The 13215-nt window shown below is 37.5% G+C and overlaps 1 protein-coding gene across 2 annotated transcripts in view; it reads right to left on the bottom strand.

Moving 5' to 3' along the window:
• The window catches only part of SLC12A7 (solute carrier family 12 member 7), a 69684-nt gene that overhangs the window by 16043 nt on the left and 40426 nt on the right, over positions 1 to 13215 (bottom strand). For both annotated transcript variants that reach the window (XM_075052355.1, XM_075052354.1), the window contains exons 12-17: positions 12652 to 12826; positions 9235 to 9353; positions 7952 to 8050; positions 5596 to 5715; positions 3357 to 3461; positions 908 to 1076 (exon numbers count right to left, since the gene is read on the bottom strand). In XM_075052355.1, the coding sequence (XP_074908456.1) occupies positions 908 to 1076; positions 3357 to 3461; positions 5596 to 5715; positions 7952 to 8050; positions 9235 to 9353; positions 12652 to 12826 (787 nt within the window). The remainder of the gene's footprint in view (positions 1 to 907; positions 1077 to 3356; positions 3462 to 5595; positions 5716 to 7951; positions 8051 to 9234; positions 9354 to 12651; positions 12827 to 13215) is intronic.

Here is a 13215-nt window from a genome sequence, read left to right as displayed (position 1 = left end):
ACCAAACAGAAAGGGAAACTTGCTTTGCATTGAAAGTCCAAGCTCTATGAACAATGGATCTTCAGAAGCTCAGTCTATTAACTTCCCTTTTTCCTTCAGGGGACAATTTAAAATTAAGTTCAGGTATTTTCAAGGGCTTCCCACAAAAATGTCTATGTATTTCCAATCGGGTAGCACAGTCAAATACTGACAAGTTGTCGGGGGGTGGGGGGGGGGGAAGGGGAGCAGGAAGAGAGAAACATTCAAATTAAAGTCACTTGTGTTTGCAAGCACAGTTAGATGTCATCTTAAATTACATGACAACTTACTGTTTTTTCCTAACTCATCCTACCTTCTCTGGGGATACGGAATAAATAGGAAAGAAAACAAAAAAGAAAAAAAGTAAAGGAGCTCAAGGATGCTGTTTACAGTTAAGCAACAGAGTAGGATTCCGGTGAAGACTGCTCCTAATCCTAGCTGTGCTATGTATTTCAAGGACAATGTAGAAAATATCATGCATGTATCCAGAGGATGAAATCATGCCAAACACTTCCGCACTTGTTAGATAAATGTTCAATTTTTTGTTAAATAAATCTGTTTTTTTTATAAGGTAATTTGTTAAAAATCTATCACTTGGCTTTTTCAATAATATAATTTGATTGTGAGCCCAGGGCTCTCAATATTAAAGAAAATAAAAAAGCTAAAGAGTATCAGCATTGTCTCCTCCTATTGGGAAATTTTAAAAAACATTTTGCTACACACACCAACCTATTCTTTATATATAATCATTGACAGCACTGATAGTAAAAAATGGATGTTTTATTCAGTACTTTACAACAGTCTGTTCTAATTCAAGATACGAGTTATCTGGATTCAACATGTAAATACTAATGGAAGTTACACTTGTTTTAAGTTGTTTTTTACATACCTCTTCAGCTTTCTGAGCTTCTGTACATTTATCCAAGTAGATTCCCTGAAGCACAGAGCCTACAATAGTCAGTCCTTTACCAGCCTTCAACTGAGAAGTGAAAGAAAGCAATCTAGGATGTTTCACCAACTGCTCACTATCCAAGTTTAACAAGACCAAAAGTTGAGGTCTGCCAAAAAAAAAAAGTTAAATACACATATGTATAGAAAAGCAAGAAAAAATTGGAAAATTAAAATTAACAATTAATAAAATGCAGATTAAATGCTTAATTCAATGGAAAATAGTCAACTGTCAAGCAAGGAAGTCATAATTTGCAATAGCAACAACACTTCAGGTACAGAATACCTACGTGAACCAGCATACCATCATTCTGAAAAGCTACCTTAAAGAATAGTTTTACCAAGAAAGTTACTGAATCAAAATTATCACCCTTCCAAGGTCATCTAGAGCAACCTGCTGCTTGAAGTGGTTAAACATCAAAGGCACACCAGATTTACAGCTCCATTCAGCTGGATTTTTAAAAGCTCCAGAGACAGAGATATTATGACCTCTGGGTAACCTCTTCAATACCTAATTACGGTCTTCTCAAGTTTTCTTTTTTTTTTTCTTCCTGCATTTTGTCATGTTCTCTCATTCTCCTACCTTATGCTGCTCTAAGATTTTGACTCCATCTTCCCAGTAACCTTCTTTTAGGTACTGGATATTTAGTAGTTAGTTATATCAGCTTTTTAGGCTCCCCTTAAGCCTCCTCCAAGCCCAATAAGCATAGCTCCCACAGGAGATATGCTCCTGTGCCCCAACCATCATCTTGGTGGCCCTCTGCTGAACTAACTCCAGCTTATTAATGTCTTTCCTATATTAGGGCGCCTAAAACTGGATGAAATACTCTCTATGTATTCTAATGAGTGCTGAGCAAAGAGGAGTTTTATTTCCCAATATAATTACTTCTCGATATACTAGCTATGCTCCTATTGATGCAGTCCAGCATGTCACTGCCAAGGCACACTGCTGGCTTACTGTCTACTGGGAACCACAGGTCCTTTTCACCAGAGCAGGTTCCCAGCCTTGTGCCACTGCACTGCACAAGCCTGTCCCAGGTACTAGACTTTGCACTTGTCCTTCTGGATTTTCATGATGTTATTGTCAACCTAGTCCTCTATCTGCACAGGTCCTTCCAAAAGGACAGTCATACCCTTAACCATACTGATAGCACCCCAAGTTCAGCTTCAACTGCATACTTGATGAGGATGCATTCCATTTCCTTTAATCAATATCCAATCTGCTTCCTCTTCCCAAACCGTTTTATAATTTTCCTGTCATTACTACAAATTCAAAAGAACGACAAAGAGTTGGAGTGTACTTCCCGCCTCAAAACCAGCTCAGTTTAAGCTGTAACATGAAGGTCCAGTTCTAGCAATTACATTGACACAATAGAGGGATAACTCATCTGGAACTTAAGCAACATCAGACATTTAACAGGAATGCTCTTAGTCAACACTACATTACATTGGTGCCTCTGAGATGCCAAGTTCAGACACAGATAAAGGCAGTGGCTCATGTATTTCATAGCAACTGCCTATGTGCATCAGTCCCATAACAAATGGTAAAATAATGCCATTACACTGAAGGGCAATGGACCATTGCATGTGCATGCACCCAAGGATACTATCACAGAGCAGTGGCTATAATTAAAGTATCACATTTAGTGACAATTGCTTTTTTGTGTGTTCCACTGATCAGAGTTCTTCTGATTTACATTACGTTCATCAGAAGCGACAATGTGCAAACGACCTTTTGTTTTTAAATGCTAAGTAATTTTTTGTGTCAGCTTTAAGAAAATTGATAGTTTAACAAGTAACAAGAATATATTGCAAAAATAGTAGTGGACATCTAACACCATTACATACAGATGGCCAGCAAACGTGAGATTTTGTTTTAATCATATCTAAGCAATTTAGAAAGTGTTACTATTAAATGAAGCTATATAAAAAAGATTGCCACAAAAAATTAATTTAAATAACGGATCCTCTGTATATTTATACAATGTATTTCAGAGGGAACACATATAGAAGCAAAAAAACCTTATAGAATTGCAACGTTTCTTCTATAGAGACAGTGGGACTCAATGATAACTGTTCCTTTGAAACTGAAAATCTATAAATAATCAAACATTAAAATTCTTCTGTACTTTGGAAAACTATGTCAACACCACATGGATTTAAGTTTGAGTTAGTTTGTCCATATTCCCAGCAAAGTTGATTACGTGCTGACTGTAAATCACATTCTTTTGCGGTAGAATAATACTATTTCAATGACATCATTGCCATGCCCAAGTTAAAACGTTATTTTAAATGGTGAATTTCACTTTGGCCATTCACTTTACCAGCAGTATTCCCAAGAGATTTACATATTTCAAGAGTCATGTGACCTTGGAAGGCATAGGACTTACCTCCAGTTCTTGGTGTGAGGAGGACCGTCTTCAACACGAAGCAAAGCATAGCGAGCTGCATTCAGAGACAGTCCTCGGATTCCATCACCCCATTCTTTTTCCGCTCTTCAGGGTGCAGAAGAGATTCAATTAACAGGGTCCCATTTATTTATACAAATTAAGTACATTTTTCTCACATGAGGGATAATGGGCATAAAAAATGAATACTCTTTTGCATGAAAAAACTCATCTTGCAGATTTAATTCAAGAATGAAGACTAACCAAGATGAAGCAGTCTCAGGTCCCTTCAAGAGAACTGTTTATTAAGTATTTATTATTATTTATTATGGTTTATTTTATTCATACTTCAAAAGTTTTTTTGTAATCATGAGAGCTACTTAAGTTGCTTTTAAGCACTAGAATGAGTGAGGGCTACTTAAAAGGAATTATTTTAAAGCAGCAGAATGAATAAGTTAAATTTGACTTCGTATGGATTAGTGTGTTAGAATCTTTCAGCATTAGGTGTCTTTCCTTAGAAAGGGAAAGCACACACATTACCTCCCCCCGCCCCCCGACAGCTTTCTCCACTTCCTTTCCCTCCCAGCTTTTCTCCCAGATGAGCCTAAAGCTTTATCTGCCCTCCTGACCACTTTCAATCTCCTTACATTTTTCACTCCTCCTTCTCCCAATACAAAGCTACGCTATACACCAGGTGGCCAACCAAATAAGAAAGAACTGTTAGGCTAACACATTATTTTCTTTGGTGGGGATTCTACTACAGCAAAGGGTCCATCTCCCTTACCCTCCCTCCCTCTTATTTCCATTGATGAATTCTCACTAAACTGTTACCTCTAACCTTCCTTCAAATTTTAGATGAAATAAGCCAAACTGAATTCAAAAGCTATTAAAGAACAACATGGCATTTAAAACATACCCTGACAGACAGCACAATCACGTAAGTTTCTTTTACTTAGTTATCCACAAATTAAAATAAAAACTGAGTTTTTCTCCAGACAGCAGTTTTTAGAACATTTCGGGGTGAGTTTCTCCCCACTGCCCTGTTTCTGCAAAAAAGAATCTCTTGCTACAGGGTAGATGTGCTGGCTATGTACCAACATTTGTAAAATCTGTATATGAATTTGGATGTACATATAATTTTATGTATGTGCACACCTGCATACACACACACAAGCAGAACTGTTATCATCTGATCTGACTTCCTGGCTAAAATAGGCAAATTAATTTCCTTATAATTAACCCAGTAGTTACAATCCAGGAAAGCATCTAACCTGGAAATGGAGATATTAAAAGATGCAGAACCCGCAAGGTGGAGGCGTTTATACCAGCCGATCCACTTAAGACCTGTGCTTAATCACTCATCAAAACAACTGGCCTCGCTTCAGCTTCCTGCTCCAAGATCTTACTATTCTTCTTGACTAGAATCTTTCAGCATTGGGTATCTTTCCTTAGAAAGGGAAAGCACACACATTACTGATCATAATCACCTCTAGTGTTTCAGTACATTTTTTTAGTTGGGTTTTTTTTGGTTGGGTTTTGGGGGGTTGGGGAGGTTTTTTCTTATTTGGGGGGGGAAGGCGGGGTTGTTTAGTTTGGGGTTTGTGTGTTGGGGGTTTTTTGGGGGGATGGGGTGGGTTGTTTATTGGGTTTGATTTTATTTTTTTTTAAATGAACTCAGCATGTTCTTTAAGTCTCCTACTTGTACTGCCTTTCTTACAGGTATGGCTCTATATGTGTTCCTTGTCAAATGCATACAATGCAAAGTATGTTGCAATTTAAAGATTATCTAAGCCTTCAGAAAAATAGGTACTTTTCAGTAAGTGCTCTGGGTTGTTCAGTATGATTCATTCTAAAAAGTGCTAAAGTCCACACAAAAGAGTAGGTTTTGGGCTTTAGCACAAGTTAATAACAAGGTAACAGTTTTGTAATAGTTGCTGCTTGATATTAAAAGGTCATGTTCCTGAAGTACCAAAACTTTACACCATAACCTCTGATTAAACGAAAACTTCCCAGCCTTATTGGTTCTTATTTTGATTAGTCCTGGCTGTCGAGATGTTTCGAACAGAGCTTCCAGGGAAATTAGAACCTGAAAACTTACAGCCCTTAACAGAGACAGGATCTTACCTTGTTTCAAGGAATACTCTTAATTCTATTACTTCAGTTCTATCTATTTTATACAAAAGTGCTTTTTGCTGAATATTAAAGATATTAAATATAGAATAAATAAGATATATGGTCTTACCCTCTATATTCTATGTATTTGTATATACATCCTGCGATTAGCATGGCAATCAAAGCATAGTACCAAGAGCAAATGAACATCAAGGCAAGACATAAACTCATCCCCAGGAATGAGAGAGTCCTAAAAGAAACCATTTTTTTCCATTTTTTTAAATAGGCATGCAAATGTTCTACAAAGTCAATTTCTTATTCAAGTTAACTCCCAGAAAGGCCTTTCTTCTTCAAAAGCCATTTCATAGCTACTATATAAATAAAAATACATTGTCCCAATTTTAGTTTATAAAAAGATTACATCCTGAACCTTTGTGTGACAAATACAATTGAATGAGATAATAACAATAGATTTACTACATTTGTCAGTTCTGAAACTCTATCAGTACCTCCAAGTAAGGTCAGTTTCAAAACACATTGCTATCACTTATTGTTGATTTGAATTTAAGCTAAAAAAATTGTCAAACAATACTAAACAACATTATGTTACTTCCAGCAAAAACAGTTGATCAGTTTAAATTAAAATTGACTCATCAATTATATTCTGCACTTTCATTGTGGCCTGTCTCTTCGGCAAGAACACAGCACAGTAGAAGAGATTACAGAAAACAATCTTTCAAAGGCTATCAAGAGAAAACGTTTGTGAGCTGAAAAAGTTACAGAAGCATTTCCAGATTGAAGTTTATATGCCTGGTTTGCCCACACTATTAATCAAGAAAGATGTAAGTCAGCTCAGACCTGGACAGTTTTGTAAATAGTCACATATAGCACCCCAGATTTCTTTTCTCCTGATTTCCATATTAGAGCTAGCTTTCACTGTATTGACAAAGAGCGGCAGCAGACCCAACTTTGTTTGGTCCCTTTAGTTTGCCTCTTTAGTACCATGCAAGTACTGAGTCCAAATGCATACAGGTTTAAACCAAAGAAATGCTTTCTACCTGTTCTGAGGACATCAATCTAGATGTAGTTTGCCTAATAGAACAAGGGCTGCTCTTTCATGCTTGACTTAGCCAATCTAAGACTCTACTTTTACTCAAAAAATAAAGTTCCATCCCAAGTATAGCCAAGCATTCCGACACTTGCTTTGGCTAGAAATTATTATGTTGCCACACAGTCAGTCAGTTGGCTCACTGATCTCTCCGAGAACAACATAAAAAAGAATTGTTGCCAAATGGTTACAAACTCTGCTGCTGCCGCCATGTCACAACCCTTTGCTTTTAAATTCCTCACCACGGTCCATCCTGTACCTCTTGCTACCCTCCATCTTATCCACCTGCCTTAGCTTTTAAGCTACTTTGTACCTTCTACTATACTTCTTCCACAGTCAGGTTATTCAAGGGAGGTGGAACAAAAACCGAAAAGAAAACAAAACAAACCCAAGCAAACAAAAAAAGACAGCAATCCCCCATTTTCGTCCTTGGTGTTGCAAATACTACTAGGTGTTTGCTGTGATAGACTGGAAGACAGGCACTGTCTTTGGAGGTTTAGGTGCCAAACTAGTAAGTGCCTACTGAGCATATTCAAAAAGATTTTTCAGGGCTAAACCTGTGACATTTCATTTTCACTCAATTCTTTAAAAGAAAAAATAATAAGCAACTCTTACATCCTAGAATCAGGCCAGCTTATCTCCTAAAGGCTCTAGTCCTCAAGGCATTTCAGCACTAAAATGTCTCAATAGAATTACTGTTAATTAAACGAACATGTATTTTTGACATTCAGTAAAAAAAAATTAATAAAAAGTTTCCCACTCTTAGTTTGAAATGTTTGAACTCTTAAGCCATTTAAAAAAAAATAAACAAAAAACCCACACCCACACTTTTTGTATACCTAACCTTTACTGACTTTGTCAAGTATCTACTTGTTTAGTTCAGTTATCAAATGCAATGTCCAAAGCATGACATATTTTTAAAACAGTGATCATATTGTTAAAGAGCCAACTGATGTATATTAAATTAGTTTTCCTGTTTTAGTTTTGTGTATTTTTTTCATAACTAAAATGAAAATTGTATCAGCCTTCCTGAACATTTTTACCAATTCTCCTTACCTATATATAAAATACAGCTTGTTTTTTTTATCTTCATTCTCACATCTTCAGAAGATCTTAGCTTATAAGCAATATCAAAATGCCATCCTGTAGCCCCTTTGCAAATCCTCTACATTAGCCACATGTTTTTGTGATCACAGCTATTACTAGCCTTATTCCAAACATATGAAAACAAATGTTGCTGTTCTAAGATTATTCATGCACTGAATACTCTACCTCATTTAAATCAGAAAGGAGATTTTGTTTTATTATTGCAAGAAAATCAACAGTTTAGGGCTGTGTAATTAGTTTTAATGCTTCTGAATGAAGGAATATTCCCTACCAATGGTAATACTTGAAACGAGGTCTCCAGTTGGGAGTTCGTAAAAGAGTCTGAACTGCACAAGCCAGATTTACAAACATATAGCACATAAGGAAAAACCTGTTAAGAAAAAAAAAGAGCATTTTTCAATAAGGAATTAACTAGACAGATTTGCATTAAAACACAATCCAGAAAAGGGTAGGAACTTTTACACTGTGTTCACAGTAGCCAGAAGAACACAAGACGTAGATTAAATTAATATTTGTAGAATATTAGGCCTCAAAACATGGTATTAGCATAATATAGAGCCTCAAACAAAGATTTCAGAGAAAACATAGCAAACAACTGACAATCATGGTGTACTGGTTTTGGCTGGCACAGAGTTAATTTTCTTCATAGTAGCTCCTACGGTGCTATGTTCTGGATTTGTAATCAATGCAGCGTTGATAACACAGGGATGTTTTAGCTGTTGCTGAGCAGTGCTCACACAGCATCAAGACCTTCTCTGGTTTTTTTTGCTGTCCCGCCAGCAAATAGTCTTGGGGAGGCAACACAGCTGACCACAATGGACCAAAGGGATCTTCAATAACATATGACATCATGCTCAACAGTAAGAGTTCAGGGAAAGGAGGAAGAAGGGGGGACATTTGGACTTCGTGGTGTTTGTTTTCCCAAGTAACTGTGACACATGGTGAAGCCCTGCTTTCCTGGAAATGGTTAAACACCTGCCTACCAACAGTGAATGAATTCCTTATTCTGCTTTGCTTGTGCACAGAGCTTTTGCTTTACCTATTAACCTGTCTTTATCTCAACCCATGTTTTCTCACTTTTATCTTTCCGATTCTCTCCCTCATCGCACTGCGGGGGGAGTGAGTGAGCGCCTGGGTGAAGCAGAGCTGTCTACTGGGTTCAACCCATAACACATGGGATAAACTTCCAACACAAAGTCAGTAAAACAAAGTTCAGTTCATACCCTAAAACATTAAATTGTTTTCTCTGTCTCTATTAGATGCACTTGAGCTAAAATAGCAGGAATTTTTATTTTAAAATCCAGATTTTTAGAAGTTGAACATATTTTTACCAGTATTCAACAACTCTGTCATGGAAAAAGGTTTTGTGCCTAGAAATTAGTTCCAGCCAAAATATTTTGTTGTTTCCTATTATCTCCAGGATCAAAAGGAATCTAACTTGTTACAAAACAAAGGCTAGCATGTATTGTTTCAAAAAGAAAAATCATTACCTAGTTAATTTAAAAATAAAATGCTATTTAACTTAAGAACACAAACCACCACATTCATACTTACATTGAAAGAATTGGTGCTACACTGTCCAATGAGGCTATCAAAATTCCAATTTCACAAATACCAGCAGTGAGGAGCAGAGCCCAAGTTGGTTCTCCATTTGCTTTTCCATGACCAAATACCTAGTTCAATTCAAGTAAACAGTAAGATTAGGGAAAGCTGTTCATTATACAGTTATGAAATATGGTGCAGATCACAAACTAGCTTTAACTGGAATCACAAACAGTCATTAAAAGAAAATGAAGCAATCTATACTACAAAAAGCCACAAAACTGCAAACCCACACATTTCCAATATGAAAAATGTTTACTAAAATAAGCAATGACTACATAATGTTAAAGTACTATTGCAGTTGCTGTTGAAATAGTCTTAAGTAACTTCAAAGCCACATGCATCAGAGATTTATGCTTAGTCTATAAAAAGCTAATATAGTTGAGGGCAGTATTTTTTGTAACGTACAAAAAAGGCATCATCTCAGTACTTACAAACATTAAATATTTATCTTTAAAGAGGACTAAGGCAAGCCTATTATCCTGCACAGAGTCCTGCCAAAAATAATTTTGCATGTGGTAATTTCCTTTGGGGATAATTCTATCCAGCTATACTGGTGATAGATGGCAAAATGCCTCACCTGAAGTTCCAGCCGTATTTATTCTCCTCCACACACTTACAAAGACTAAACCCTCACTCCCATTTTCCATAATGGCTTCCTTTCCAAATATCTAGGTTCTTCACCTCACTCATTCTCCATACTGTCTCCTTCCCTTAGCTTTCTGTCATCCATCAATCTTCCCTCCCTTATACTAAAATGCAATTTTTTTCTGCTTATGCTGTTTTTTTCTTAAATGTCCCATTCTTGCCCCTATATTAATCTACTTCCATTCATTTCTTTGATTGTCCGTGCAGCAGCTATATCACTCTGAAACTGCAAGCACTTTTCAAGTCTCAAATCGCTCTTCAAACATCCTGCTTCTCCTGCATTCCCTTTCCCCCACTTCCCAAACCATGTAAATTTTTTCCTTCTGATTCTTCACTCCTTTGAAATCTAGCCCTGATAAGATGGAATCATACTGTCACCCTCTCAGGAAGTACCAAATTTTTACTTCAGACAAAAGTGAAATTTTTTGTTTGTGTCTCTCTCAATACAACCCAGCATTTGTAATTTATTGCATTACAACCCCTTCCCACTCAAGTCAAACTCCATCATGATTCTGTTCCCCCAACCCAGGATACTTAGTGTATTTATTTCCAGTTACAGGTATAGGTCTTGAAAGTCAGGGAACACGCCGCTGCTCTCAGCTGTGAAATAAACCAGCAGCATGTCTGGTATTCTTGCACACCCTCATCATCTTTCTCCGCCCCGGTGGAAAAGATGCTCCTAATCCAAGGGAATGGCGCTACAACTTTCTCAGGGAACAAGCTGCCAACACCGTAGGTGCAGAGCCACCCACGCCAGCAGAACGGGAGACGCAGCAGTTGCGTTTCCTGCTAGCAGCAGCACTGCTGCGAGTGCTGCGGCAGCAGAGGGGCTGCAGAAGCAGCAAATGCTGTCTTTTTAACTTGTTTACTTCTTGATTCATTAACCCTTCTGGCTCCTGCTCCTAGCAGCAATACTAGTGTCCATTTCCAGTGACCGTTCACCCCTCCAGCCCAAGAGAAGGAAGGACCTAAGAGAAAACATCAAGGATACAGCCCTACTGAGACTAGGCGCTCGCAGACAGACCATGGAAGCAGCAGCAGCGCAAGGGAACCAAGCGATTAAAGACTGAGAAAAGTGTTGGCAACAGCAGTATGATCTGCCTTTAAAAAAAAAACTAACAAAACCCCCCACAACACACAAAAGACAATCCACCCCCGCAAAGCCACTAGCGTTACCTCTTCCATTTTGCTTTGCTTCTCAGCTATTGCAACCACCACCTCTAACCCATTCCCTGTGCACTCCTTCCCCCTCTTCACACAAGTCCTTTCCTCTCATTTTCCCATTCCCACATATTCTGCACATCTCCCTCCTCCTCAGATGTTCCCCCCTCCAACCCCACACAAATTCTCCAGCTAACTCATCATTCATTATAGTCCTAGGCACAGCCTAGCTCAGGAATTTTCTCAAGTCACATATCAATGTCTTGACTCATTGTAGGCTTCCCTCAAACTCAGGCACCGAACCAAGCTGCTGCTATCCTATACCTAGCACTCACTGAAGATATAGATATCTCTGAATAGACTCTTAAGTTATTCACCAAGAGTAATAATAGCCCATTTTTAACATAACGTACTACACGAACCTCCGATGTGAGACAGTGACCTAGAGCACACATCTGATTGAGACTCCAGAGATAAGTGTGGGTACAGTAAGGAAGACTCAAACGTAAGTTTGGTTATATAACTTATATCAAAATAATTATATAAGCCTCTCAAAGAGATATATAAACACAAACAAGTGCTCCAAATCACCCTCAGGACTCTCTCCATATAGAACAGCCTAGTCTCCTAAACTCAGCCCTAGCTACCTTCAGTGTCAGAGCTATCTGCAGTTTCTTTCTGTGTGCTAAATTTGATGACTGTGCCATAACTCTGTTCCCAAAATATTCATAGTTACTCAGACATAATCCTGGTTTTTATACTTGAACCTGTTCTTGGTAGGTTAGCCAACAGTTGCACAGCACAATGTTATTCTTGGCAATTGGAGGTAGGCTTTCAAACTCCAGACTTCACCACAGAAATCACAGCTTTGCTCTCTAGACATTATCATCTTTTTGAATTTTATTTATTTATTTTTAACTCAAGTCTAGTTGTCTAGCTTTTGCAGATACAGCCCAATAATTATATTAAAGATCTTCCAGCAACAGCTCTCTTTTCTTCTGTTTGCCAGCTTACTCACTTCCTTTGAGAAAAATCTGATTGATTTATTTTTAAAAACATGCACAGGGATGTCGGAACAAGCTTAATGTTCCAAGTCATGGGATATAATTCTATTGTTACATCTCTGTTGACTTAATTTAGCTTACAAAAATGAATAAAAATTAGAATTGTATCTCTGTGATACAAGAAGTATCATGCAGTTCCATATTGAGATTAAATCAACTCTGTTCACAAATACAAGTCGTAAGCACAGCCTGGAATTAAGAAGTTCAGTTGTTAGTTGCTTCTTAGTTTATTTATTTCCACTTATAGAAGACTTATATTCTCAGTTTTGAACCACTAACTTTTATGTGTAAGAACAAAAATAATTAAATTGTATTGCACAGAAGTATCCACATTCAAACTTTGTCCTACAATAGCTTGATCTGTTATTGTGCACAATTACAACTAAGCCCCAAATCTTTTCCTCACAGTTCTACAGGAATAGCAAAATTAATGCCCGATTTTTTTGTCAAAATATAAGCCATATTTGAAGTACTGTAAAGAAAAAAAAAATCTCACTTGAAGAAATGGTACAATGCCATCTCTTGCAATGGCCTGCAACAGACGGGGTGCACCAGTGAGACTCTGAAGACCAGCACCGCACGTTGAAAAGAACGAACCGATCACAATAACCCACGGAGAAGGCCAGGCCAGTGTACCGACCACTAGATTTCCATCAACTGCTTCTCCAAACCTTAGGGAATAGGGGGGAGAAGGAAAAAAAAAAAATAAAAAAATTCAGTAAGCATTAAAGTAGCTTTTACTATAGCTTCAGTACCCACATTTCAATCCTTTTGGACAACAGCACTTTTCAACAACAAACACCATGTCACAGTATGCACTATAGGATTTCCCAACCAACCAATTTCTTTTTATTCTGCTGTTTTAAAGAAAACATATTATAGTTGATTCATTGTAAGTGCTGCCTCTAAGGAGACACGCAGCAATTACCAGGTATCTTGGCAAACTTTACAGAATTAATAGCAATAGGAAAAGTATTTACATATGCATCCTTTAGATCCTTGTGACTGCTAGGAACTAGGTTACAGAAGTCTGTTCTACAAGTAATACAGGTATACCCTG

The sequence above is a fragment of the Buteo buteo genome, chromosome 20 (genome assembly GCF_964188355.1).
Source record: "Buteo buteo chromosome 20, bButBut1.hap1.1, whole genome shotgun sequence".
Classification (NCBI taxonomy): domain Eukaryota; kingdom Metazoa; phylum Chordata; class Aves; order Accipitriformes; family Accipitridae; genus Buteo; species Buteo buteo.
This window is presented reverse-complemented; position numbering and strand designations above follow the sequence as displayed.